General features: G+C 49.6%; 1 protein-coding gene across 1 annotated transcript; it reads left to right on the top strand.

Annotated features, from left to right (window-relative positions):
* The first annotated feature begins 15,191 nt into the window (after window positions 1–15,191).
* LOC119406293 (uncharacterized) lies at window positions 15,192–16,361 on the top strand. Its single transcript, XM_037673027.1, has one exon. It carries the CDS (start codon window positions 15,192–15,194, stop codon window positions 16,359–16,361), a length of 1,170 nt encoding a protein of 389 aa, XP_037528955.1.
* Window positions 16,362–24,825: the final 8,464 nt, after the last annotated feature.

Here is a 24,825-nt window from a genome sequence, read left to right as displayed (position 1 = left end):
AGAAATACTGAAAAAATACTCGTGAAATAATTATAAAATGTGATTAAAGGTAGGACATACAGTCGAATTTGGTCGGGTCAGGTAAACTCAGCTGCCTGGTCGGCTCAAAATTTCAGACTTCCGTTATCGTAATAGCACTTATTTCCTTCCCTTTAATTTAATTTTTTCCATAGACGAACAGAGCATGCAAGAAAATCCGGAAGACCAGTGGGAGGCGTTGCTGACGTCACTAAACCCTGAGGACCAGCTCAGACTGGTGGACAGGGCTCTGGCATCAGCTGCAAGCCATGACTACCTGGAATAAGGAAGTCACCCACCTCTGGGCGAAGAGAACGCGCGCCTGGTCAGACAATAAAGTTTAATTCTCTCTCTCTCTCTTTCTCTCTCTCACTTTATTGCTCTTTATCTTAGTAAATTTTTTTAATACTTTAGTGATAGGGAGGTAAACATATAATCTAGTTATCATCCATTGATTACAATACGTCTTCTTGGCCAATCCCCCAGAGTGAGTATGTGCCAAATTTGACAGGCTACAAACAAACAAACAATGGATGCAAAAACGAAAGTTCCGGCCTTCAGGCGATGGAGGTGGGAAGTGAACAGCTCTTGTAATGCAACATCATTGGTCCTCGGCCACCATTATCGTCAAAAACCTGCATGACCATAACCTTGGACTCTAAGCAATGAGGGCACATCTATACGACTGAGGAAATGTATGGAGCAGAATACTGTCTTTGGTTTCAGAATGTTATGACCACGATAGCTGCTGGCCGTAAATTTCCAAGACTGTAACCCTTGTCATTGTCGCAAGTTTCGTCCACACAGTGTACACAGTCTAGTTACAATGTTTACATAAGCTCCTGCCGACACAAGTGGTCTTATGGAATGTCTAGGGACCATTTGGGCTGCATTCCCATTACAAGTTCCTTTAGCGTGAAAGGAACTCGTTCCAGTTACATTTCAAAAATTGGAACGTGTCGTTACATTTGAATTTTTAATCAAAATATAGTGCCGGATAAGCCTGAGGCGAAATAAAGTGAGCAATTTAAAGCTAACATTGAGCTGCATATATTTTACGAATTTGACATCGCCGGAAATAGGTTATATGTAGATAAAATAAATCTAAAGAAACGCTCCTACACAAACTTTTTTTAGACACCGCCGCCCATACTACAGACATGTGTCTAACTGCAACTTTCGTGCTCGTCTATTACAAATCCAACACATGCGGCACTTTCCACGTCACTCTCCAGATGCGCCGTCACAATACTGCGCTTCAGATATTCAAATAGAAATTCCCACACATGCACCAATATAAATAAGTTTCTCGCACAGGAAACCACATCGAAAAGAACAATACATAGGCGTTTAATGAGTGCTGATTTAATATCGCAGTGTGAGTAGAAAATAATGTCCAGGATACATGCTCGCAGCTTAGTAAAATCCCTTGTTCGCACTCGGCAAGAGTTGCATCTCGATGTTGGTATCCGAATGAGGAACCTGTTTTCTCGTCAGCACTTCGTTGGCAATGTTGAAGAGCCGTTCCATCAAGTGCTTGATGGTACTGCTGTGTTGTACGCAAATAGGGACCACACTCCAGTCAACCGTGGTCGTAGGGGCGAGGGCAGGCTCAGCGGGCGCAGCAAGAATGTTAGCGCTGAATGTACCCGTATCGTTTATTGTATGACAGACGTTATCGGCGCGGCGACTGTCGAACTGAACTATAATAAAAGTTATAGACCGATAGCCGCGGAGATAACTCGCATGTTGAAGGGGTGCCCACCCAGACGAAACCATCGAAGGCACCGAACAGGCGCCACTGCAGCACCAGCGTCCGCTTCGTTTCGGTCCTCTTCCCGCTATCCACGCAACCGGGTGTAAAAAGACAGATTTGTCGATACCCCCGCCGCGGTGGTCTAGTGGTTATGGCGCTCGATTGCTGACCCGAAGGTCGCGGGATCGAATCCCGGCCGCGGCGGCTGCATTTTCGATGGAGGCGAAAATGTTTGAGGCCCGTGTACTTAGATTTAGGTGCACGTTAAAGAACCCCAGGTGGTCGAAATTACCGGAGCCCTCCATTACGGCGTCTCTCATAATCATATGGTGGTTTTGGGACGTTAAACCCCAGATAATATTATTATAGATTTGTCGATAGCTGCCAGCGGCACGCACAAGATACTAAGGGATGATCGAGCCAGCCGGTGAAGACCGCGCGACGAGAGAAACATTCCCAGGAACTACGCCGAAGCTTCGCAGTCGGCAGCGCGCGAACATAAAACCAATAAAACTTCGGAAGAGTACGCTTCACGCGGCAAGGCGCTCACTCCCAAGGGGTAGAGCCAGTGTAATTTCGCCACCGTTACGTTGGGGCCGAAGACCATCCACGCGCAGTGGGAGGCCACCGCGAGGGATTTCGGTGGTTAGCACGTCGGTGCTTCACTCATTCTCTGCGGCCTCTGGCGTTGTGATTGGTTCCTCTGTCCCATACGCGTTAAACCCCATTCAGATTCGCGACGATCATTCCCGCCGTTCGAAAACTCCGCGGAACTACGCGTAGGCGCCTCGACTACGGTAAGTCGGCTTCCCCACTTTTCCCTATGCTGACAAGGCCACGGGGACGCGCAGCAGAACCGCCCAAATACACAGCCCTCCCCCCCCCCCCCCCCCCCCCCTACCCAAAAGCTACTTTCGAGTTGGCCGAACAAAAAGGTCGCCGAGGTAAAAAAAATTGCGTGCCCTTTCCTGGAGGCCGCCTTGCAATGGGGTTGGATGATTCTCGAATGTCCAGTAACAGTTCTCCAAGCTGTGCCTACACTCCACAACGGCCCGTGATTGCTTTCAGACTGGCTCAGACAAAAAATTCGGCAGATCTCACGTACCGTGGGAGTCGATGTTATGCGAAGCATGCGGCGGGTAGGTGACTGTGGCGTAACTTTTTTTACTTAGCGGCACGTTACAAAATGACGCTAAAGATTTGTATAAATTTTCTACGCACGCATATATATATGTTGAAGAGCCGCATATGTGTTATATAACCGGTTGTTTATGGTTGGGTAACGCTGCCAATGGCAACGTGGGTATTACTAACATCAGAAGCGGTAAGCTTATATGTAGTGCTTATAAGTGCCCCGAGAACGCATGCACGTTTCACGAACCCGTGTGCATGTGTGCAAGACGTTCTTGACAGTTCTTCAACAAGGGCATCATCACCGTGATCAGTGAGCACCAGCAGCTGGTCATGACATGTTATAGGATCCGGTCGCGATCGTGGTGACCATAGGCGTGCGCAGGGGGGGGGGGGCAAAGGGGGCGAGAAGGGGGGGCGCAAGGTCAGCCCTATACATTGTAGGGGGGGGCGATAGGGGGGGCGCAAAGGCAGCCGCATACATTGACATAATAGGGAGGGGGGGCGCTGCGACGAACCTTCGCCCCCCCTGAAGGGCAACCCTGCGCACGCTTATGGTGGTGACGAGGGATCTATGTGTAGTGAAGTATGTGGTATAGTAGAGCTGTTGGAATTCGTGGATGCCTCGGTCATTTCGTCGACAAATTGTCTGTCGACAGAGCCGGCGACATGTCGGAACCTGAAGCCACCCTTCGCGTTGGTGAGGTCTAGGCCGTCGAGGCTGGTAGGCCTGGATAGTGCTACGTAGACCAACATCAGTGGACGGTGTTTGTCGTATTCGTAGACTACCTGGGCGTATGTGGCCTACGTAGCCTAGCCTACAAAGCGGCTATCAATTAATCTGGCATCTTCCTCGGCCAGCATGAGGTCATTGCCCAGCCTCGTAAGAAATGAAGAGGACACTGCGTCATTCTAGTGGACGAAGTGCACTTTACGGTGCGGTGATGTGGATATCATATGTAAATTTCGTTAATGTATTCCTCCGGGGTCGAGCAATTCTTTAATATAGCTTGCTCAATCATATGAAAACAAACGTAATGTTTATTAGACGGCTATAAAAGCGGAGCCAACACTGGAACTACAGACGTTAATCTGATATGACGCCTGTATCGTAGGAGTACACATCGTAGGAGTGTCATATAGTGTTTATTGCTTTCTTGTAAAATTAGATAGCCAGCACCACAACCACAATTGACGTTGCACTGCTATTACGCCTGCGTAGGCTGTTTTTCCAAACCAGTTTATAGACCTGGCGTGGCTCAGTGGTAGAATACCTGATTGCCACGCAGAATGCTTGGGTTCGATTCCTGCTGGGATCCTAATTTTCATACTTTCCATTCGTTTAGTCAACGCTGCCGATGTTAGTTTTCCTTAACGCTCTAGCATTTAAGTTACCAATGTCTGTTCTCGCCGTTCCTGGGTAGATATAAACTGTCAATCACCTGTGGCGCATACCCGTACACCGCGGCCCGTGGTAAACGGGTATGTGCCACACGTGTCTAGTGGAAAGGGTTTGACGACGTACGCGACAAAATTTTAACGTTATTCATGTCATGACCCGGCAGTCATATTCGTCAAATCTTCTTACCCTCCAATGCAAATTTTGGTCTACACCAAGTTAAGGAGGCGATCATGAGAGCACCCAGACGTAGGCGGCTAGATAGATAGATAGATACGTAGATAGAAACGCTCAAAGTGCCAGAGGTTCGCTAAGAAATGCATCGCATTTAAAAGAAAAAAAATTCGGCAGATCCCACGTACCGTGGGAGTCGATGTTATGCGAAGCGCGCGGCGGAAAGGTGACCGTGGCGCAATTTTGATTACTGGCGAAACGGCACAAAATGACACTAAAGATTTATATAAATGTTATACGCACACATATACGTTGAAGAGCCGCATATGTGTTATATAATCAGTTGTTTACAGTTGGGTAACGCTGCCAACGGCAACGTGGGTCTTACCAACACCAGAAGCGGTAAGCTGATATGATGTGCATATACTTGTCCCTTAAGATGGGGAACACACGCACGTTTCACAAACCTGTGTGAAACGTGCGAGCACAAGGTCATCAACACCGGGATCTGCGCGCAGGAGCCATGACTTGTTATAGGAATCGGTCGTGATCGCGGTGACGAGGGATCCATGTGTAGTGAAGTATGTGGTATAGTAGAGCTGTTGGAATTCGTGGATGCCTCGGTCATTTTGTCGACAAATTGTCTTTCGATAGAGCCGGCGACATGTCGGAACCTGAAGTCATCTTTTGGGTTGATTAGGTATGGGCCGTCGAGCCTGCTAGGCCTGGATAGTGCTACGTAGACCAACATCAGCGGATGGCGCTTGTATTCCTAGACTACCTGGGCGTATGTGGCCTACGTAGACTAGTCTACAAAGCGGCTGTCAATCAGTCTGGCATCATGCTCGGTCAGCATGAGGCCATCGCCCAGCCTCGCAAGAAATGAAGAGAACACAGCGTCGTCCTGACGGACTAAGTGCACTTTACGGTGCGGTGATGTGAAGATCATACGTAACGTTCGTTCATGTACTCCTCGGGGGTCGAGCAATGCTTCAATATAGCTTATTTATTCATAATAATACAAATGTAATGTTTATTAGACTGCTATAAAAGCGGAGTCAACACTGGAACCAGAGACGTTAATCTCATATGACGCCTGTATCGTAGGAGTACATATCGTCGGAATATCATGTAGTGTTTATTGCTTGCTTATAAAATTAGATAGCAAGCACCACAACCGCAATTGACGTAGCACCGATATTACGCCTGCATAGGCTGTTTTTCCAAAGCAGTTTAGACACCTGGCGTGGCTCTGTGGTAGAATACCTGATTGCCACGCAGAGTGCTTGGGTTCGATTCCTGCTGGGATCCCAATTTTCATTCTTTACATTCGTCGAGTCAACGCTGCTGATGTCGGTTTTTCCTAACGCCCTCGCATTTAAGTTACCAATGTCTGTTCTCGCCGTTCCTGCGTAGATATAAACTGTCAATCACCTGTGGCGCATACCCGTACACCGGGGCCCGTGGTAAACGGGTATGTGCCACACGTGTCTGGAGGAAAGGGTTTGACGACGTACGCGACAGGATTTTCACGTTATTCATGTCATGACGCGACAGTCATATTCGCCAGATACTCTCACCCTCCCATGCCAATTTTGGTCCACACCAAATTAAAGAGGCGATCATGAGAGCACCCAGACGTAGGCGGCTAGATAGATAGATAGATAGATAGATAGATAGATACGTAGATAGAAACGCTCAAAGTGCCAGAGGTTCGCTAAGAAATGCTTCGCATTTAAAAACCGCACCTCCCCGAAGGGAATCGTGAGGAAATGCGAATGCATTTGGGTGCACCCAATGAGTGTGCGATTAATTAATGAAGAGAGACGAGAGTGTGCACGTAGAGGCGTAATGCTCGAGTTGCATTGTGTTACACTTCGTCCTAGTGGTATCGTTGCCGCGAGAGATTCGACTTCACCGACTTCCATCGCTATCAAGACACCAAAGCGCGCGCTCCCTGCATGATATATATTGGCCTCGAGGCCCACCACTGGAAACGCCGGCGCCACCGTCAGCGTGACGTGCTTGGCAGGATCACGTGGTCTCAGCGGCTGCGTCGGCCATGGAGGAAGGAATACTAAGGAGAGCATGGAGGAAGGAATACTAAGGAGAGGCCCTGACGTCACACTCGTGAAGCCGCCACATCGCAAACACCCGCATCGCCTCCTAGCGAAGGCGCAGCGAAACTTTTCGCGACTTCCGTTGCGACGTTTGCAAGCGCATGCGCGCATCGCGAAACTTTGCAGCCTTTTTTTTTTGTTTGTTTGTTTTTCGCCGTGCTAGCGGTGTAGTCGATTCACGCATGCTGCTCTTTGTGTGTGTTCTTTAGGAAAGCTACGCAATGCCCAGCTGTTGCGTATACCCTGTGCAAATCGCGTGCACTGCGCACAGTACCGGGTGTCACTTTTCATGTGTACGTATACGTTCGTTTCATTACTGATCACTAAGGCATGTTATTTGCACGCGGAGCACTCGGATGTGCGCTTTGTTGCTTCTTACTCGTTGTGTCAACTCGGAACATACGTGAAATTTTGTTTTTGGCGTCTGACGCGCCGTACGTACCATGCGCTGAAGACATCGTACGTTTTAGAGGCTGTGTCGTTCAAGCGAAAGGGCAATAAACTTTTGTTGTTGTTATCGGACTACGTGATGTATGTATCGCGCGGTGTGCGCTCGCTGCGTGCTTGTGTTGTGTGCGCATTGGAATTACAAACTTTACGTGCACGATCGCGTATACAATACGGCGGTGTCTTCTTTTCGACGTGGAGTTACGTCAACTATAGGTTGGCGTTGCGCCGAATAGCTACTGCGCTCACTCCATATACACGAACAAAGAACCGCTTATCGGGCTAGAAGAAAGGAAAAGAAAGGCCTAACGCTCAGCAGAACGCGTAAGTCACTGCTAGGTGAGTTCGAATACGATGAGGCAGGGGCAGAATGTTTTTGATTACGGCACGTACCGGTAATTTCTGTACTGTTGCACAAAAACGCTCCTCGAAGAACTTCAGCACGCAACGCTCGGGCCTGCCGCGCACGAACAGCCTGGTAAACGTCTGCTTGCAACATTTTACTGCGAGCGAACCGCACAATACGCGCTAAGTTTACGCCGGGACTACAAATCCGAACAGAACCGAACCACCGCGGAGAGCACGCCGCGGGGCGTCTGCTGTTTTGTTTGCCCCATATCGGCTTGTTTGCCCCATAAATCTGACGTCACTTCCGCCACACTTTTCTCAATGCATTGGGATACGATAGGGCCTCTCCTAAGGAGAGGCCCTGACGTCACATTCGTGAAGCCCCCACATCGCAAACACCCGCATCGCCTCCTAGCGAAGGCGCAGCGAAACAATTCGCGATTTCCGTTACGACGTTTGCAAGCGCATGCGCGCATCGCGAAACATTGCAGCCTTTTTGTTTGTTTGTTTGTTTTTCGCCTTGCAAGCGGCGTAGTCGATTCACGCATGCTGCTCTTTGTGTGTGTTCTTTAGGAAAGCTACGCAATGCCGAGCTGTTGCGTATACACGGTGCAAATCGCGTGCACTGCGGACAGTACCGGGTGTCACTTTTCATGTGTACGTATACGTTCGCTTCATTGCTGATCACTAAGGCACGGTATTTGCGTGCGAAGCTCTCGGATGTGCGCTCTGTTGCTTGCTACTCATTCTGTCAACTCAGAACTCACGTGAACTTTTGTTTTTGGCGTCTGACGCGCCGTACATAACATGCGCTGAAGGCAGCGTACGTTTCAGAGGCTGTGTCGTTCAACGAAAGGGCAATAAACTTTTGTTGTTATTATCAGACTACGTGATGTATGTATCGTGCGGTGTGCGCTCGATGCGTGCTTGTGTTGTGTGCGCACTGGAATTACAAACTTTACGTTCACGATCGCGTATACAATACAGCTGTGTCTTCTTTTCGACGTGAAGTTACGTCAACTATAGGTTGGCGTTGCGCCGAATAGCTACTGCGCTCACTCCATATACACGAGCAAAGAACCGCTAATCGGGCAATAGATCTGGAAATCGGGCTACAAGGAAGGAAAAAAAAAGGCCTAACGCCCAGCAGAACGCGTAAGTCACTGCATGCTAGGTGAGTTCGAATACGATGAGGCAGGAGCTGAATGTTTTTGATTACGGCACGTACCGGTACTTTCTGTACTGTTGCACAAAAACGCTCCTCGAAGAACTTCATCACGGAACGCTCGGGCCTGCCGCGCACGAACAGCCTGGTAAACGACTGCTTGCAACATTTTACTGAGTGCGAACCGCACAATACGCGCTAAGTTTACGCTGGGACTACAAATCCGAACAGAAGCGAACCACCGCAGAGAGCACGCCGCGGGGCGTCTGCTGTTTTGTTTGCCCCATATCGGCTTGTTTGCCCCATAAATCTGACGTCACTTCCGCCACACTTTTCGCAATGCATTGGGATACGATAGGGCCTCTCCTTAGTTTTTCCTTCCTCCATGGCGTCGGCTGCTTGTGGCGCACTGCCGCGTGCTTTGAAAACGAGTTTCAAATCCCACATGCGCTGCGGTCTGTTCATATTCGGAAGTTTTCTTTCATTTTCTACTCAATTGAAACCATTGTAATAGAGTCGCTGCCTCCGAAGGCGACGAACATGGGGCTCTACCACTCGGTGCCGCAGTGCCGCGCTTACGCAAAGGAGCCGAGTGTCAGCCTGCACTCGTAACCGCGGGACAAGAAACAGCGTGATGCATGGGTTGTAAGGCTAAGAACCGGCAAATAGCCATCCGCTACGAGTCTTGTGTGCAACAAGCACTACCGCGACGAAGACTTTTGTTACTGCGTCGGGCCTGCGATGTTCGGTGAGTAGCAGACAGCGCGCACTGAGACGATGGCTCGCGCGCGCTTCCCGCCGGCAAATGACGCTTATCTGCCACAGGATGGTAAAAGCGCTACCTTTTACCACGTGCGATGCCATCTCAGAACCTTCCAATGCGACCTCTTGATCGTCGGCCCCGTGCTCCGCGTCCACAAAATCGGCTGCAGATGCGCAAGTCATTGTTTAGATACGTTGAATTAAAAAACGCACAGGGTCCCTTATGCATTCGTTAAAGATGACTAGAAGGCGAAAGCCATCTTCTTCTTGTCAGTCGATGTACTGATTCTCCCGCGCCCCCCTCCAAAAGCGTTCTGCACCTAGCGCGGTTTTGCACGGCCTCAATGCAAAGCGACCATGACGTGTGAATACGTCATCATGTGACGTCACATTATGTGACGTCATAATGACGCTACATATTTCGGCGATCTGTGACGTTATGATGACGTCATATGGTGGCACCATCACGTGACGATTATTTTTTGCATCACTCGTGTTGACGCCGCCGACGGGCAATCTTCCCATTTGATGAGGCATGTATTGCTTCATAAGCTACATAAATTTTGCATTGCCTCCGTGATCGGCCCACCGGCCAACCCCATGTATTTTCTTAGAGCCTCATTTATTTACGTGGGAAAGATGTCACCCTGTTGGCGTTAGACACGACACTGCTGCCAAAATCGCTGGGGTACACGCCAAATAATTACTATCCTGTTTTGCGGCTGCTGGTTGCTGCAATACCTTCTATTTTATTCACCGCTATTTCAAGTTCATGTGGGTCCTAGTTCACAGCCGACGTTTGCAGAACAAGTCCGGCAAACGTTACTGTATTTTCTTTCTTTTCCTAGGCGTCGCATGCTACTACATGCTCGGTCTCGTAGACTGGTTCTTCTTCCACCAGCAATCTCGAAGTGGTGAAGCTTTGGTCTATGAATTTGTTGATGACAGAGAGCGGCAAGTTCACTGGAATGCAAACGGAACGATAATTAAGGAGCATTAAAAAAACATGGCTGATCCCTCCGTCATAGGAATCGGTATAACACGAAAGTGAAACGTGTCTTCACAGAAGTAGTGCTTATGATAAATGAGAGCTTGTATAATGTCTATTCGTGTTTGGCAGCTATAGCATCGTTTGACGTGGATGCACCCATGTTGACAGCATGTCTCTATCGCGACGACTAACGCCCATGATCATGATAAAACCGTTGAGGTAGCTGACGGTGTGAACATTTATTTGGACACAGCGAATCGTGAATCGCGCGTAAGGATGATATCAACGAGCTCGTAATCAACACTGGTACCCGGTATGCACTTCTTCAAAGCGTCGTCAATTAAGGAGAGAAACGGCACGGTGTGCGCTTTCTAGTAATGGGTAGCCGACGCCTGTGCTCATGCATACATAACACACGCTGCACTTCAGCAACGCGGGAGGTAGAGGTTCGTAGCCTGAGCCGCAAACGCGTGCGTCCCGCTGGCCTCTGTCTCGCAGGCGCTGCTCTCGCTCCACCAAGGCACGACATTCGCCCGTCGAAATCGCGTCCTTTCTGCAACGCATATTGCAGCAGTTTTGTTAGTCGGTGCTCTCGCATTTGAAGCAGTCGGCGGCAGAGAAATCCCGTTCGTGCACGTGGAAGCTGCACTACTCCGATGAGCCGACGCACGCTAACACGAATCCAAAGGCAAAGAACGTAACTGCGTCAAGGGTGCCTCGGCGACGCCAGCGCGGCCGGTCTACCTCTCTGGTATCGAGACGCTTTAACCATGACCTCCGATATCACGTGCAATCTCGGAGTAAGCGCTAGTCAGTGTCGATCGTGAAGCATTACTTCTTTCCACCTCTCACAGACGGCGGCACCGCCCCGCCCCGCCCGCCGCGAAAGAGAATGTGTGAAAGATATAAGGCGCGTTCGCGCCATGCCTAGCATCTCCCGAGTTGGCTTAGTCGGTAGAGCGTCGGGCGCTTGCCGTCGCGGCCGCAACGTCGTGGGTTCGATTCCCAGCGGGGTATCTTTTTCTTGGTTTTTTTCTTTCTCACCCGTTGGCGTCCATTTTATCAACGTCATATCCGTGACGGATGTACTTGGCGGAACCCGGCATAAAACACTTTCGTGTTAAAAAGGGTTGGGGCTCATTCGGCAAGCATTATCAAATCATGAATGGTAATCTACCACTATCCCTCAAGAGGAAGGTATATAACAGCTGCATCTTACCGGTACTTACCTACGGAGCAGAAACCTGGAGACTTACAAAGAAGGTTCAACTTAAATTGAGGACGACGCAGCGAGCGATGGAAAGGAAAATGATAGGTGTAACCTTAAGAGACAGGAAGAGAGCAGAGTGGGTCAGGGAACAAACGGGGGTTAAGGACATCATAGTTGAAATCAAGAAGAAGAAATGGATATGGGCCGGGCACGTAGCACGTCGACAGGATAACCGATGGTCATTAAGGGTAACTGACTGGATTCCAAGAGATGGCAAACGCGGGAGGGGGAGACAGAAAATTAGGTGGGTAGATGAGATTAAGAAGTTTGCAGGTATAACGTGGCAGCAGAAAGCACAGGACCGGGTTGATTGGCGGAACATGGGAGAGGCCTTTGCCCTGCAGTGGGCGTAGACAGGCTGATGATGATGATGAGAAAAAGGCGTCGCATTTGCTCACGTTTTGTGTGAGCACCAAACGAAACGAATGCGCTGAGTAAAGAAACAGAAGCAGCGGCATTTGCCCTCTGAGAAGACCGATCAATACGCAGTGCGGGACAACTTGTCAAATGACATTGAAACGTACCCGAATTTAGACCGAAAAAGAAAAAAACAAACACTCAATCGTCGGGACGGCAGATCACAAAGTTGCCATGCGCACCGAAGCCGCAGTTGTAAGGAAATTGTTTTTGAACTGCTCTGATAGCGTCCGCGCAACAGTAGTTGTTTGTTTACTCACAAATTCTAATATTTTGCGGCCTAATGTTCACAGCGCGGTGCCAAAACGCGCTCGTAGCAAAAGCGAAACCATCAGTACGAACATACATGCAGACGCTCATACATGCAGAGGCACCGTCAGTCGTCGCGAACCCGTGCGATCGCTGTCTTGAGGCTTCTTTCTGGTATGCTCCGTTTGGTTATACAGGCAGTCTACTCTAACGAGATATATTTCACACAGTTTGCACTCAGCGAGTGACTACCTTTCACACAAGAAGCCGGTTCAGGGGTCTCCAACGCGGTGACAGCGTGAAGCGGGTACTCGGTTTTCTGCAAAGAGACAGCGACTGTAGACTATCTTGTGCTTTCAGTTCGTCTAAAATGATTATTTTGACAGTAAAGAACACAGTTCATTTCGAAAGTACTTACAGGAATGCCCTGGAGGGCTTCCGCGAGGTGTTTTTGTAGAGCGCCGACAGCAAAATCTATGGGGAGCGCGGCGGCGGTATCCTGCCTAGCACGCAATCGAGGCGCGTCCGATAGAGGGCGACTTCGTAACTCCTCGAGGCCAATAGGTCCGAGCGCGGTGGGGAGGAGCGCCCGAGCTCTCTGCCGAGCGAGCTCCGCGATGCGAGCACCGTCACCGGGTACGCTCCTCCTCTCCCTTACCCTCCGCTGCTCCGCGACGCGAGCGCCATCACACGCCCACGCGCTCCTCCTCTCCCTTACCCTCCGCCGCTCACCACCTGCTCCGGTTGCTAGGCGCGGCGCAGCTGTTGCTAGGGGCGAGGAGGAGCGCGCGCGGAGAGATAACACCTGTGCGCACGCCGGCCAGGGACGCAGGACAACCCCCGACTAAGAAATGCATTCGCATTGTAAAAAAATCAGCTGTTCCTCCCGCGCGTGGTCGGTCTCAACATCGCGCGCTTCCCTGCGCCCCCGGCGGGCGCCTTAAAGTGAAAACCAGGATGCAGCATAGTCAAGTGACAGGTGAGCGGAAGATTCTTGCGCCTCACGCGGTCGCCCATCCACCCTGTTCTGCATGATGAGCTGTGTGGGAGCGCCTGTTCAATGCCGAGGAACGTAGAAGGAATGCCGTTCCCTATGCCGTTCCTACGTAAACGTCACGAGCTACCGTTACAGTTCCACCGATCCTCAGTGGAACGGTGGCGTTCCTCCGTTCCTCCAAAAAGAAACTAGTTCCTGGAACGTCGTTCCGTACAACACTGGTTGCTAATGCATGCTGGCAAAGGGAGGCGTACATATTTCCATTTTTCTTGTTTTTCTTTATATATAATAATAATATATGGGGTTTTACGTGCCAAAACCACGATATGATCATGAGGCGTGCCGTAGTGGGGGGCCTCAGAAATTTCGACTATGTGGTGTTCTTTAACGTGCACAGACATCGCACAGTACACGGGCCCCTAGCATTCCGCCTCCATCGAAATGCGACCGCCGCGGCCGGAATCGAACCTGAGACCTGCGGGTCAGCAGCCGAGCACCGTTACCGCTACGCCACCGCGGCGAACCTTTTCTTTTATTTTTTATGGCGAAGCCGTTTATGGGGACCCTGTACCGTCGGCATCGTTGGCGTGATCGTGCTAAAGAGGTCACGTGATGATGGTGGAGAGGAGGGGGTCTAATGAGAGGAGGAAAGAAAAATGGGTCACGTGATGAAAATTACGTATAAGGCGGGCGATTCAAACAGCGCACTGAAAGCCGGGGTCACGTGATGAATATTACGTAAGGTGGGTGATTCAAACAGAGAGAGAGAGAAAGAGAGGAGGAAAGGCAGGGAGGTTAACCAGAAGAACGTCCGGTTTGCTACCCTGCACTGTGGTTTGAGAAGGGGTCACGCGATGAAGCATACGATAGGCGGGCAATTCAAAGAGTGGGCGAAGGAGGGGGGGGGAGTCACGTGATGAAGCTTACGTAATGCTGAAGGACAGTGAGCATAACACTCACACCGAAATGTTTTCGTGTTTTAGATTTTAGGGCTGAAAGTTAAGATCTGGAATCACCAACAACCCAATCAACCACGCTGATCTGTTCATGAGGCACCCTACGTCGGTTTCCCGGAATTGCACGTTGCCCAGCATGATGCTGCTACAATGGCTCGTCAATACTTTCTTATTAAGGCGAATGCTTTACATGCCTCATCAAACGGGTCGACGTCAACACGAGTGATGGAAAAAAAATCACCTGATGACGTCACCAAATGAAGTCATCAAGACGCCACATAATGCCAAAATGTGCGACGTCACACGATGACGTCATCACAAGACTTCACCGCTTGGTCAAATGTGGGCCGATCACGGAGGCAGTGCAAAGCCGGCAGAAGTGCAGAAAGCTTGCAATGCCTCCGATTTTTGAGGCAGTGCGAAACCACGTTATAGGCGCAGAAAGCTTTCGGAGGGGGGCGAGGGAGGATCAATGCATCGACTGAGAGGAAAAATGAGATGGTTTTCGCCTTCCAGTCATCTTGGGCGAATGTGTGGGTTTTCTAGTACTTTATACATAAAAAGGTATCCTTGCTTTAAGCCATGCACAAATCAAAGCGGCGAGCATACAGGCGAATAGCTGTAACGAAAGAAAAAAAAAAGTAGCGCAGGCCGGCGTAGCCGCGCTTTTCGAACAGTGAGCGCCTACAACAAAAGCCGGAAATTATTAGATAGTATTGTACTCATCAGGCAGGTGCGATACAGGAGATTCAGCTGCAGTACCCTCTCTTGCTCCGTGTCCCTTTCTCTGTCGCTGGCATGAGATTCCAACGGGCAGTCCGCAGCCTGCCTTCGTATCGTCCGCGTCAGTACACGCCTCCGTTACGCCAATTTGCGTCGCAGAATAGGCCATACTACTGGGTGAGCGAAGCCAGAAAAGGCTTTCGTTCACTCGACGTTCAACAGGTGGGAGTGTAAAAGTTTCGCTTGATTCCGCATTCATATCCCAGCCATGACAGCCCAACAATCCGAGCTCCCAAACGGATGGAAGTACACGCTGACCGGGTTCGGCGAGTTCCTCGAGATGCGTCGAGTCGCCTTCGCCGAACCGATGCCGGCCACCCGCCTCTGCGGCATCTGCGGCATGCTGCCTAGCCGCACATCGCAGCTACCGTGCGGCCACGTTTTGTGCGAGAGCTGCAGGGATCAGATACCGCAAGGAAAGCACCGTCGCTGCCCGTTCGACGGGAAGAAGTTCGCCGACTCGGCCGTTCACCCGATGAACATCGAGCTGTCCGAGCTCGAGCAAAGCCGCATCGTGTGCTCGGCAGGATCCCAAGTGTGCGGCTTCTCCGGCAAACTGTCCGAGCTCGCAGATCACCTGACTCAGTGCGGCGGCGGAAAGATAAAGTGCTGCAAGTGCAATAGACCCGTGTTTCGCAACCATGCCGTGAATCACTATCGCAGCTGCACCGGCCCCCAGCACGCGGCGACCACCGAAGCTGCCACCAAGGGAGATAAGATGGCGGACATCGAGAAAAGCACGCGGGAGCTGATGCTGAGCAAGGGCGTCGAACTGGAGGCCGTGCTAAGCCGCTTCACGAACACTTTGGCAGACAAGGTGGCCAGTCTAGAACGTCAGTTGCTCGAAGCACAGAACAAGTCCAACAGCGATCAACAGTCGGCAGTCGTTGCTGAGAAGGGGAAGGTGGTTATCCAGGGACCGTACCGCGCTGCTTCCAGTGCCGGCGTTCTGATCACCACGTGCAAGTTCGCCGATATTTACGCAGTTGTCGACTCACTGAACGAGGAGCAAGCGGAAGTGAGGAAATCAACCGATACGTATTCGCTAGGAGGTTACACCTTCAAGCTCGAGTGCGAATTCTCCAAGGTCGAAAACGAGGTGAAGGTGCGGTTCATCCTTTTTTTGCATGAAGGTGAATGGGACAGCTACGTGGATTGGCCTTTCGAAAAGATGGTCACCTTGATCATCATGCACACTAAGGATGAAGCAAAAGACGTCCGTTTGCCGTTAACTATGGTGGATCACAGGGCGGTGAGAAAACCCCGTGCCGGTGTTGAAAGGTGGGGCCACTGGACAATCAAGAAGAACTGGCAGGACATTGAACTGAAAGGGTATGTCGACAGAGGTGCTCTCTATGTGAACGTTGAGTTTGAATGAATTTTGGGCAGCCTCCCTCGTGAACGCATTCGCTGTCCTGCACCTTTTGTTTTTCGGCTTTAAATTTGTGGAAACGGAACATGTACGCCATATAGTTTCTGATTGCCAAAAATACCAGCCCAAGCCTAAGAAAGGTGTCCGTGAGACACTGATTGCCTTTGTGAGGTCGCACGAAGCAGCAGAACCCTGCTCATCCAACGTTCACATGCATAGGCGTGCGCACGGGAAAGGAGGGGGGGGGGGGGCTGTAGTTTTTTACTGAGTCGGACCAGTCCCGTCAATGTTTAAAAAGGAATGTTATGGCCAAGAGGGCGTTTCACGATAATGGCGGCCGAAGGCCTCTTATTTTGTATCCCAAAAACTGTTTGCTTCCCATTTTCACTCCGGAAAAGTCAGGGACCAAATGCAGGCCATTGTGAGAAGCGCGTCGTTGCTCCATTTTCATTTCTTTTTTTTTCATTCATTGTGAAACATGTTGTCTCTTGGGCTCGACCAACGGGGTGGGAAGTGGGAGGGGGCTGCGATGAAACATAACCCCTCCTAATGGGGAACCCTGTGAATGCCTATGCTGGCAGATATTCAAAATGTTAAGCTTCTGGTTATACGTCGTCTGCTATGTAAAGTTTCGAGAGTGAACGCTGTTGCTGGTTCGTGGTTAATTTCCAATATAATGTTCATTTCCACCATATTTATCGGCGTCCCTGTCCAAATCTACTTGGCCGTAATTTTATATCGAACATGTGCGGCATTTCTTTTGATACCTAGCAGCCATTGCCATTGGGAACGAAAAGCCAAACCGATGGCGTATGCAACCCAATCGGGTTGTATACACCTCATCGGCATACACCATCGGCACACATACGCCAGTGCCGTCAGCAAGCGAAAGAAGCGATCAAACAGGGTATTCCCTGCGTGGTAGGTGTCCATATGTGCCTTGTGTCCGCATGTCGTTCCGCGCTACACATAAGTTATTCAGATTGGTATTCCCGGACAGGGAAGTAGCCAGAAATTTTTTAACGGAGGAACATGAGCCGGGTTCTAGCCCTCTTTATGAATACATGTTCGTTCGTGTGTTTTTATGCGTGCGCGTATTCAGGGTGTCCCAGCTATCACGCAGCATGATTTTTAAAAAAAAGAGGAACGGCGTTACGCGAAGCAAACCTATATCGTTTCGAATACACTTGAGTAGCCACTACTAATTTTTTTCGTTAATGAGATTAAGTTAACTACAGTCGTAATGATATTTGTAACTAGATAAGTATTCGCCAAATTATCAAAATGTCAATGGGGCATATGTAGGCGGGTTCGAATAACATCGAACTATGCTATTATGAACAACGTACTAAATGCGTGCTCATTTTTTTCTTTTTCGGTTGAAAAAGGAAGCCCGCGAAATCTGAAAAGTGACACGTGATTACATTGCAGCGCGCATCAGGAAGCAGCGCCATCAAGCAAGCTCACTGTGAGGTATTTAAGTCAAGCTTTGGTCTTGAGTCAGCCATAATCTGAACAGTGCTCCGGCCGCGTTATCAAAAAGAACAGTCGCCAGTGAGATAAGGGCAGTGATTAGCGGCGTATACAATCGAGCGGAAGGAATCCCCCCAAAATTGCGACGCATGTTGTTGGCGCTCGCCCTCTACCTTGCGAAACTGGGGAATGCTGCCTCTGGCAACCGAAAACAGGCAAAGCGGTTGCTTACAGTGAGCTTATTTGAGGGCGCTGCTTTCTTTTGTTGCGGGTGGGAGCATAGCCATGTGTTATTTCTCATATTTCGCGGGCTGAGCCGGGAAAGATGAGCATGCAATTGGTACGTCGTTGAAAATAGCGCACATGGAACCCATTCGAACATGCCTACATACGCCTCATTGACATTTTGATAATTAGGTGATTACTTGTCGAGTTATAACCATAATTATAACTAATCTATTAAGCCTCATTAACGCAAAAGTTAGTAGAGGCTACTCAAGTGTACTGGGAACAATGTGCGCTACACTCGCGCACAACTTTTCTTGGCAATGAAGAAAAGTCGAAAAAGCCAAACTACGCGTGTACTACCCCTGAAGAATAAAACACATTTGGTTGTTAGTCAGCGCCGTTATTTGTGTCCTTTCTTCGTCCCGTCTTTTAGCGCTGTTTTCTACAGTTATATAAAGGTTGGCGCAAATAGCATGATAACGACACAGGAGGGAGTCTACATTCGGGTGGTTGTTTCGGAGTGCACCGGAGGCTCTGAAAAAAAAAAAAAATTGATGTAGACGAGCAACGGAGCCTTGCTACTAAAACAAGCGGGCCAACACACGATAAGAAAAGAGGAACTTGACTCGCACGCCTGCTTGTTCTCGTTGTAGAGCTATATATAGAGCTGTTGAATTCACCATTTTAAAACACAGTCAGAGCGCTCTCAAAGTTCAAACGACCACGCGAATGTGCCGAAACACATGTGCCACTCTCGCGACTGTTCAATCATCAGGGAATCCGTACGTCGTGTCACGTCGTGCAATCGTTGTGAGTAATGAAAGACAGAATTAAGAAATCAAGTAGGCGCTCGCGGTCGTCATCGTACACTTTTTTTTAAAAGTAGCGCTACTTACTAAGTTTGAGGCAGTAAGCGCTTGTGACAATATTTACTACCTACTAGTAACGGAAGGTGGTAACTACAGAGTTAGTAACTTTACTTCTATGGGCACTTATAATATTTACAGTTAGTACCAAAAGGGATGTAGTAATACAAAGTTAGTAACCTAACTGCCCTGACAAGCTCACATAGAAGTCAGACTGTATGGTATTGTCTCTTCATGTGACACGGTAAATACACCCCACAGTCACGCGCAGAACATGAAGGCGTCTACGCGACGCACACTCTAAAGGCCCGAACACACGTACGCGTTGCAGCGCGTCAATGCGTGACTTTCTGACGCGGCGCCGCGCCCTCTCCCTATGGGGAGAGAGGGCGCGCGGCTACGCGAAGCTGTGCGCCCTGTCTCCCCATAGGGAGAGGGCGCGGCGCCGCGTCAAAAAGTCACGCGTTGACGCGCTGCAACGCGTACGTGTGTTCGGGCCTTAAGAGTAACCCGAAGGATATATATATATATATATATATATATATATATATATATATATATATATATATATATACAACTCGGATTTTTATACCGTACTACATAAGTGTGTCATGGTGTATCATAAAACTCTTATTCCAACAAAATTAAGAAAAGCACAGGTTGGCTAAATTTTTCATTACATTGTCACGCTAACACTGTCACATACCGCAGTCGACAGAGATGGTAACGTTTACTAAACCGTCGCGTACGGTAGTAGTAACCTCTACTAATCCTGACACTCTAATAGTAACGGCAAATGTACATACCTCTAAAAGCGCGTTTACACTAGAGCGACACGACAGCGATTTCGGTCTGCCGACTGTCGCCGGGAGTGTCTTTTGACCTGTCGTCGTCCTATCTACACTGCTACGACGCCAACAGTCAGCCGATCGTCTGAAAAACGCCGTCCGCGTCTTATCGTGCTCCCAGGCTCTCGTCGGCCGATTCTCTTGTCACACAGAAGGCGCGCACAGCGACACCGACTAAACTTGCTCGCAAAAGTTGAAAACAAGGGAACACCTGCACCTCATTTAAGCCGCCTCCCTCCTCTACCATTCTCCCTCTCGGTGTAGCGGCGCGGCCCCCGCCACCCCTTCCGGCGTCGGGGAACGGGGGTGCGGACAGACAAAGGGAAGCAAAGAAAATACGTCGGAGGGGTGAGATGCCCATTGTCAAATGCCCGAGGATGTAGAGGGTGTAAGGAGTGGGGTTCGGCGGGTCTCGTTACGTTACGGCAGCTGGCTCCCGCCGTCCGTCCCCATAGCCGATGATTCCCAGTGAGGAGACGAGTTCTTTCAAGAAGGAACGTAGATTTATTTACATGATTAGGGGATTGGAGTGAAAAGAGAGAAATAACGTCAAAAGTCTTCGGCTTTTATAGCCCCGAGACTATCACTACAGAAGCACAGGCAAACCGGTGTCATCGTCTCCCGCCAAACCGGTGACCTGCCGTCCTGGCGTCCGGCCTCCCGAAAGGAGGCAACGAGTCACACAATACACTCGCCACCCCCCGAAGACTCGTAGGTGGGAAGGTCGGCGAGGAGTTTCAGTCCAAAGGGGAGTTGGGGGTGGAGAGCCGATGACCTCCGCTTCCACTGCCGGTAATACTCGGAAGAAGCGTTGAATGATGGCTGCCTCGGGTGAAGGGCCCCACGTGGGTTGATGGGAGCGTCTTCAACGGCGCAGTCCCACGCTGACCAAAACGCACGATAAAGCGGGTGTGTCGAATTTCGGAAGACACGCAGACCGCTCCCTCCGGCACAGGTTAATTTTCCCTGCTGCGGTAGGGTAGAAGGCAAAAGTGGCTGGGTGAGAATCTCTCCCGCGGTGCTATCTCACGCAGAGAACAACAAGCCAAAAAGGGGTCTCCGAATTCCGACGTCCTTTTTCTGGGAAATCCATCCACGGCGACCTGCCCGCTCGCTCGGCATAAGCACCTCCAGGAAGAATCGCCGTTCCATGTATCCGTCTAAGCGCCGATACGCGGGGGAGACAGCATTCTGGCAGACAGCTGTACGCTCAATGGCGTCTGCCTCGATGAATTTTAAGGCCAAACATAACAAGGGGGATCTCCCCCAAGATTTTCCCCTTCGACGTTCAAAGCAACGACATGAGCAAATTTTCGCTCGGCCACAGATCTCCTGACAACCTGCCGACGACACGTCTGCCGATGCGTTTTGCTGATGTTTTTGGTCTGCCTTCATGTTACACTACTACGACATGCTGTCTTTGGAGGCGTCGGCGTCGTTGTCGGTCTAGTGTGACCAGAGGGTCCGGCGGCATCGTCGGCCGACCGTCTGCGTGGGTGTCGTGTCGCTCTAGTGTAAACGCGCCTTAAGGGGTATTCAGACGGGGGAGGAATGCTCGGGGAAGACGGGGGGATTGCGTATCACGTGACCGCGACGTCACGGATTAGCGAGTGGGCGTGACCCCCCCGCGCCTCCTCGGAGGAGACGGGGACGTTTTCCCCGAATGGACAAACGATCCCCCTGCGGTGGGGGATGTGGCGGAATTTCGGGCTCTTGTTTGGCAACATTGTTGCGCTTGCTCCTGCAGAGAGCGGCAGTGGGTGTCCAGTCTGCAGCTGGATAGTCGTCTGCAGCTCGTCAAACGGGTGGTGCAAGCCTCCAGAGTAGTCTAGTAACACTGGTCTCCCCCTCCGTTTGCCTCGTCCGTGTGAGTGGGGGGCATTTGTGGAGACTTCTCCTCGCGAGTTGACGTCACTAGGCTCCGCCTTTACCACCCGAGCATTTCTCCCCCGTCTGAATACCCCTTTAAAGGAGAACACGTTAACGAAAGGTAGTGAACTTCATATAGATAGATAGATAGATAGATAGATAGATAGATAGATAGATAGATAGATAGATAGATAGATAGATAGATAGATAGATAGATAGATAGATAGATAGATAGATAGATAGATAGATAGATAGATAGATAGATAGATAGATAGATAGATAGATAGATAGATAGATAGATAGATAGATAGATAGATAGATCCAGGTTAGAATTTTAGTCACGTGCGTGACGTCAAATAGCGGATTCTTTTGTCGCACAGATCAAGCGACGGAACGCTTTAACTTCTAACCTAATTTTTTTTCATGCTTTCGTGTATCTACATATTCTTGGTTTCTTCAACAAAAGTTTTCAGTCAGCAGTCAGTGCCCGTCCTTCTGTCACCTTCCTTCGTCTTGCGCTAGCGCTGTTTTTTTTTTCTTTTTTTAACTTTTGAGTTGTGTACCAACCAGTGTTGGCGGTAACGCGTTACAAGTAACGGCGTTACCGGTAACGCGTTACTTTTTTCAGTAACTTAGTAACGTACTCGTTACTATTTCGAAACTGTAACGGGTAACGTACTTTCGTTACCATTTTTCGGTAACGTGAGGTGTCACGTTACTCGTTACTTTTAATTCCAATTATCCTCACAGTCTTACACAAACTTCATACGTCTTCTAGGAGCGCCTTTCTAAAAGCTCGCCCCGACGTTATTTTGTCGCTGCGGCAGACTGCTGTCGGCCCGCCAAGCGTTGACAAAGCGACCCCGCACAGGGTCCTTTTTTGCGCGGGCGAAATTGCAATGGGGAGCAAATTGCTGAAGGTTATTAAATGGATCTGCTAGAGTTTCGGCTATGTTTCTATCGAAGTTCAAGTTGTCGTTGATCATGTGAAGTGTAATGCATTCCTCGTAACCGTCAAAAGCTAGCTGTCCAGACCTGCTCGGCTTGTGGACACCAAGACTCGGTGTGAGCTCCAGCGCAAAGGAGGATGACTTCTTCGGAAATGCCTTCTGAACGTAATCGCCAACTGAAGATGAGCGACTGTCTCGGTATCTTTGATGCCACATGGCATCTTCATGAGCGGGCTCAAGGAAAACTTTCCGCGCGTTCGCCGGCTCTTCCTTAAAGTGAATACAGGAGTAAGATATTGTGCGTCCGTCGAGCTCCTATTTAGCGTAAGTGCGGACGTATTCACTAATAAGCGACTCAGGCTTTGCGATTGAAGCTTTGAAGCACAGCTGTTGCTTATATTCAGTGGTTTGTAGTTACATTAGAAAACTGTCCCTGCAATACTCTAGCACTCTTTATAAACTTCATAATCAAAATTAGTTTTGCTTCTTGCTATTTGCAACTGCGCCTACGTTGCTGGTTACTGAACTCCTGAGCAAGCGAGGCTGTCCTTGAACACTGTCACCTACACGGTCGCAATATTTGCGGCAATATACAGGTCAAATTGAAAAAAAAAAAAGAATCTTGTTGATGTGGGCAAATAATTTACCCCACATTTATGCCATTTAAGCATTCCTTTATTGCTGCAAAATTTGCGCATTTATTTTGGCAGTAGAAGCGCGCCGTCAAAGTACTGCAAGTTCAGTGATCTTATCATTGCGGAGAGCGTTGATGATGAAATCGGTCACTTCGTGTTTAATGACCCGTTCCGAAAAATAGCTTCCCCATGTGCCACAGAGTTGGAAGCCATCACATACAGGCACCTTTAGGCGGCTATAGTACGTATAATGCGAACATACGGCAGATTTGTGTAAATTGTTCTCGTTTGGTCAGTATTTCGGGTAAAATTCTTGTTGGGGCGACAACTTTAATCTGATATATAAATATGAGTTTTATAAAGTTGCTATTGTAGGTTCCTGAGGCTAGGACGCACTGACTGAGGTTTCTGACTATGGGTTAACGGCAGAAGCAGGCCCGTAGCCAGGGGGGGGGGGACAGAGGGCACCGCTTCCTCCCCCCCCCCGAAATTCTGATGGATGGGGGTGTTTTATAGAAAGAAAATGATAAAAATAGGTGTTTTTCAAGGCTTTCACCAAGTGCCCCCCCCCCGCCCCCCCCCCCCCCCCGAAAAGAATTCCTGGTTACGGGCCTGGGCAGAAGTAACGTCCGTTACTTTTTTTCGGTAACGGTAATGGTAACGCGTTAACTTTTTTTATGAGTAACGCAGGGTGTTAACGCGTTCCTTTTTCTTCAGCGTAACGAGTAACGTATTTAGTTACTTTTTTTCGGTAACGCATACAACACTGGTACCAACTAGCCCGCCTTTCGCCGCTTCTCCAGTTAGCGCTCCTCTCACGTCTCTGCTTTCCTCTACCTGCGTGCTGCGCGATATCCGACACTACCAATAAACAGAGCCAGCTCGACTCTCGCTCTCACTATTCTCCTGCTGGCCAATCCTTGCTTTCGGCTTCTTCGTTGTATACTGTCGTGCGTGTTCTTTTTTTTATGTATTGCAGTTTGAACGAGCGGAGCGAAATTAGGAAGCAAAGGAGGAAGGAAGTCCACGTCAGAATTATGGTGTCTCGGGTAGCATTCGGACCGTACTTGGCCACTTTGAACACCTTTCCTTGCCTTTCCGCCGGTTCCTTTGAAAAGGGAACATTTTTTTTTTACCTGAAACAAACTTCGAATTCGATCAACTTTCGCCTTACAGCGGCAGTGCGGGCGTGCCTGCTTGTCTGGGCAGGGGGAGTCCAAAGAAAACACGTCGACATGCCCCATCAAGTACAAAATATAATAATACTTGTTGAGGTTTTACGCCCCCAAACCACGACATGATTACGAGGGCCGCCGAAGTGGAGGACTTCGGAAATTTTGACCAGCTGGGGTTCTTCAACGTGCGCCTAAATATAAGTACACGGGCCTCTAGCATATCGTATCCATCGAAATGCGGCCTCCGCGGCCGGGGTTCGGGTATAACCACTATATACTCCCACGCGGCGCGTAAAGTCGTGCGTCAAGTCGACCTTATTAAGTGTGGCACGCGCGTCTACTAGTGATGCAGAACTATCGGTAAGTTGACTATCGATAGTGTAAACAAACTATCGATAGTGCAATCGGTAATACCATCGTAATATT

Source organism: Rhipicephalus sanguineus, chromosome 10, assembly GCF_013339695.2.
Source record: "Rhipicephalus sanguineus isolate Rsan-2018 chromosome 10, BIME_Rsan_1.4, whole genome shotgun sequence".
Taxonomy (NCBI): Eukaryota; Metazoa; Arthropoda; class Arachnida; order Ixodida; family Ixodidae; genus Rhipicephalus; species Rhipicephalus sanguineus.
Note: the sequence above shows the minus strand (reverse complement) of the source record. Positions and strands in the feature narration are given on the sequence as shown.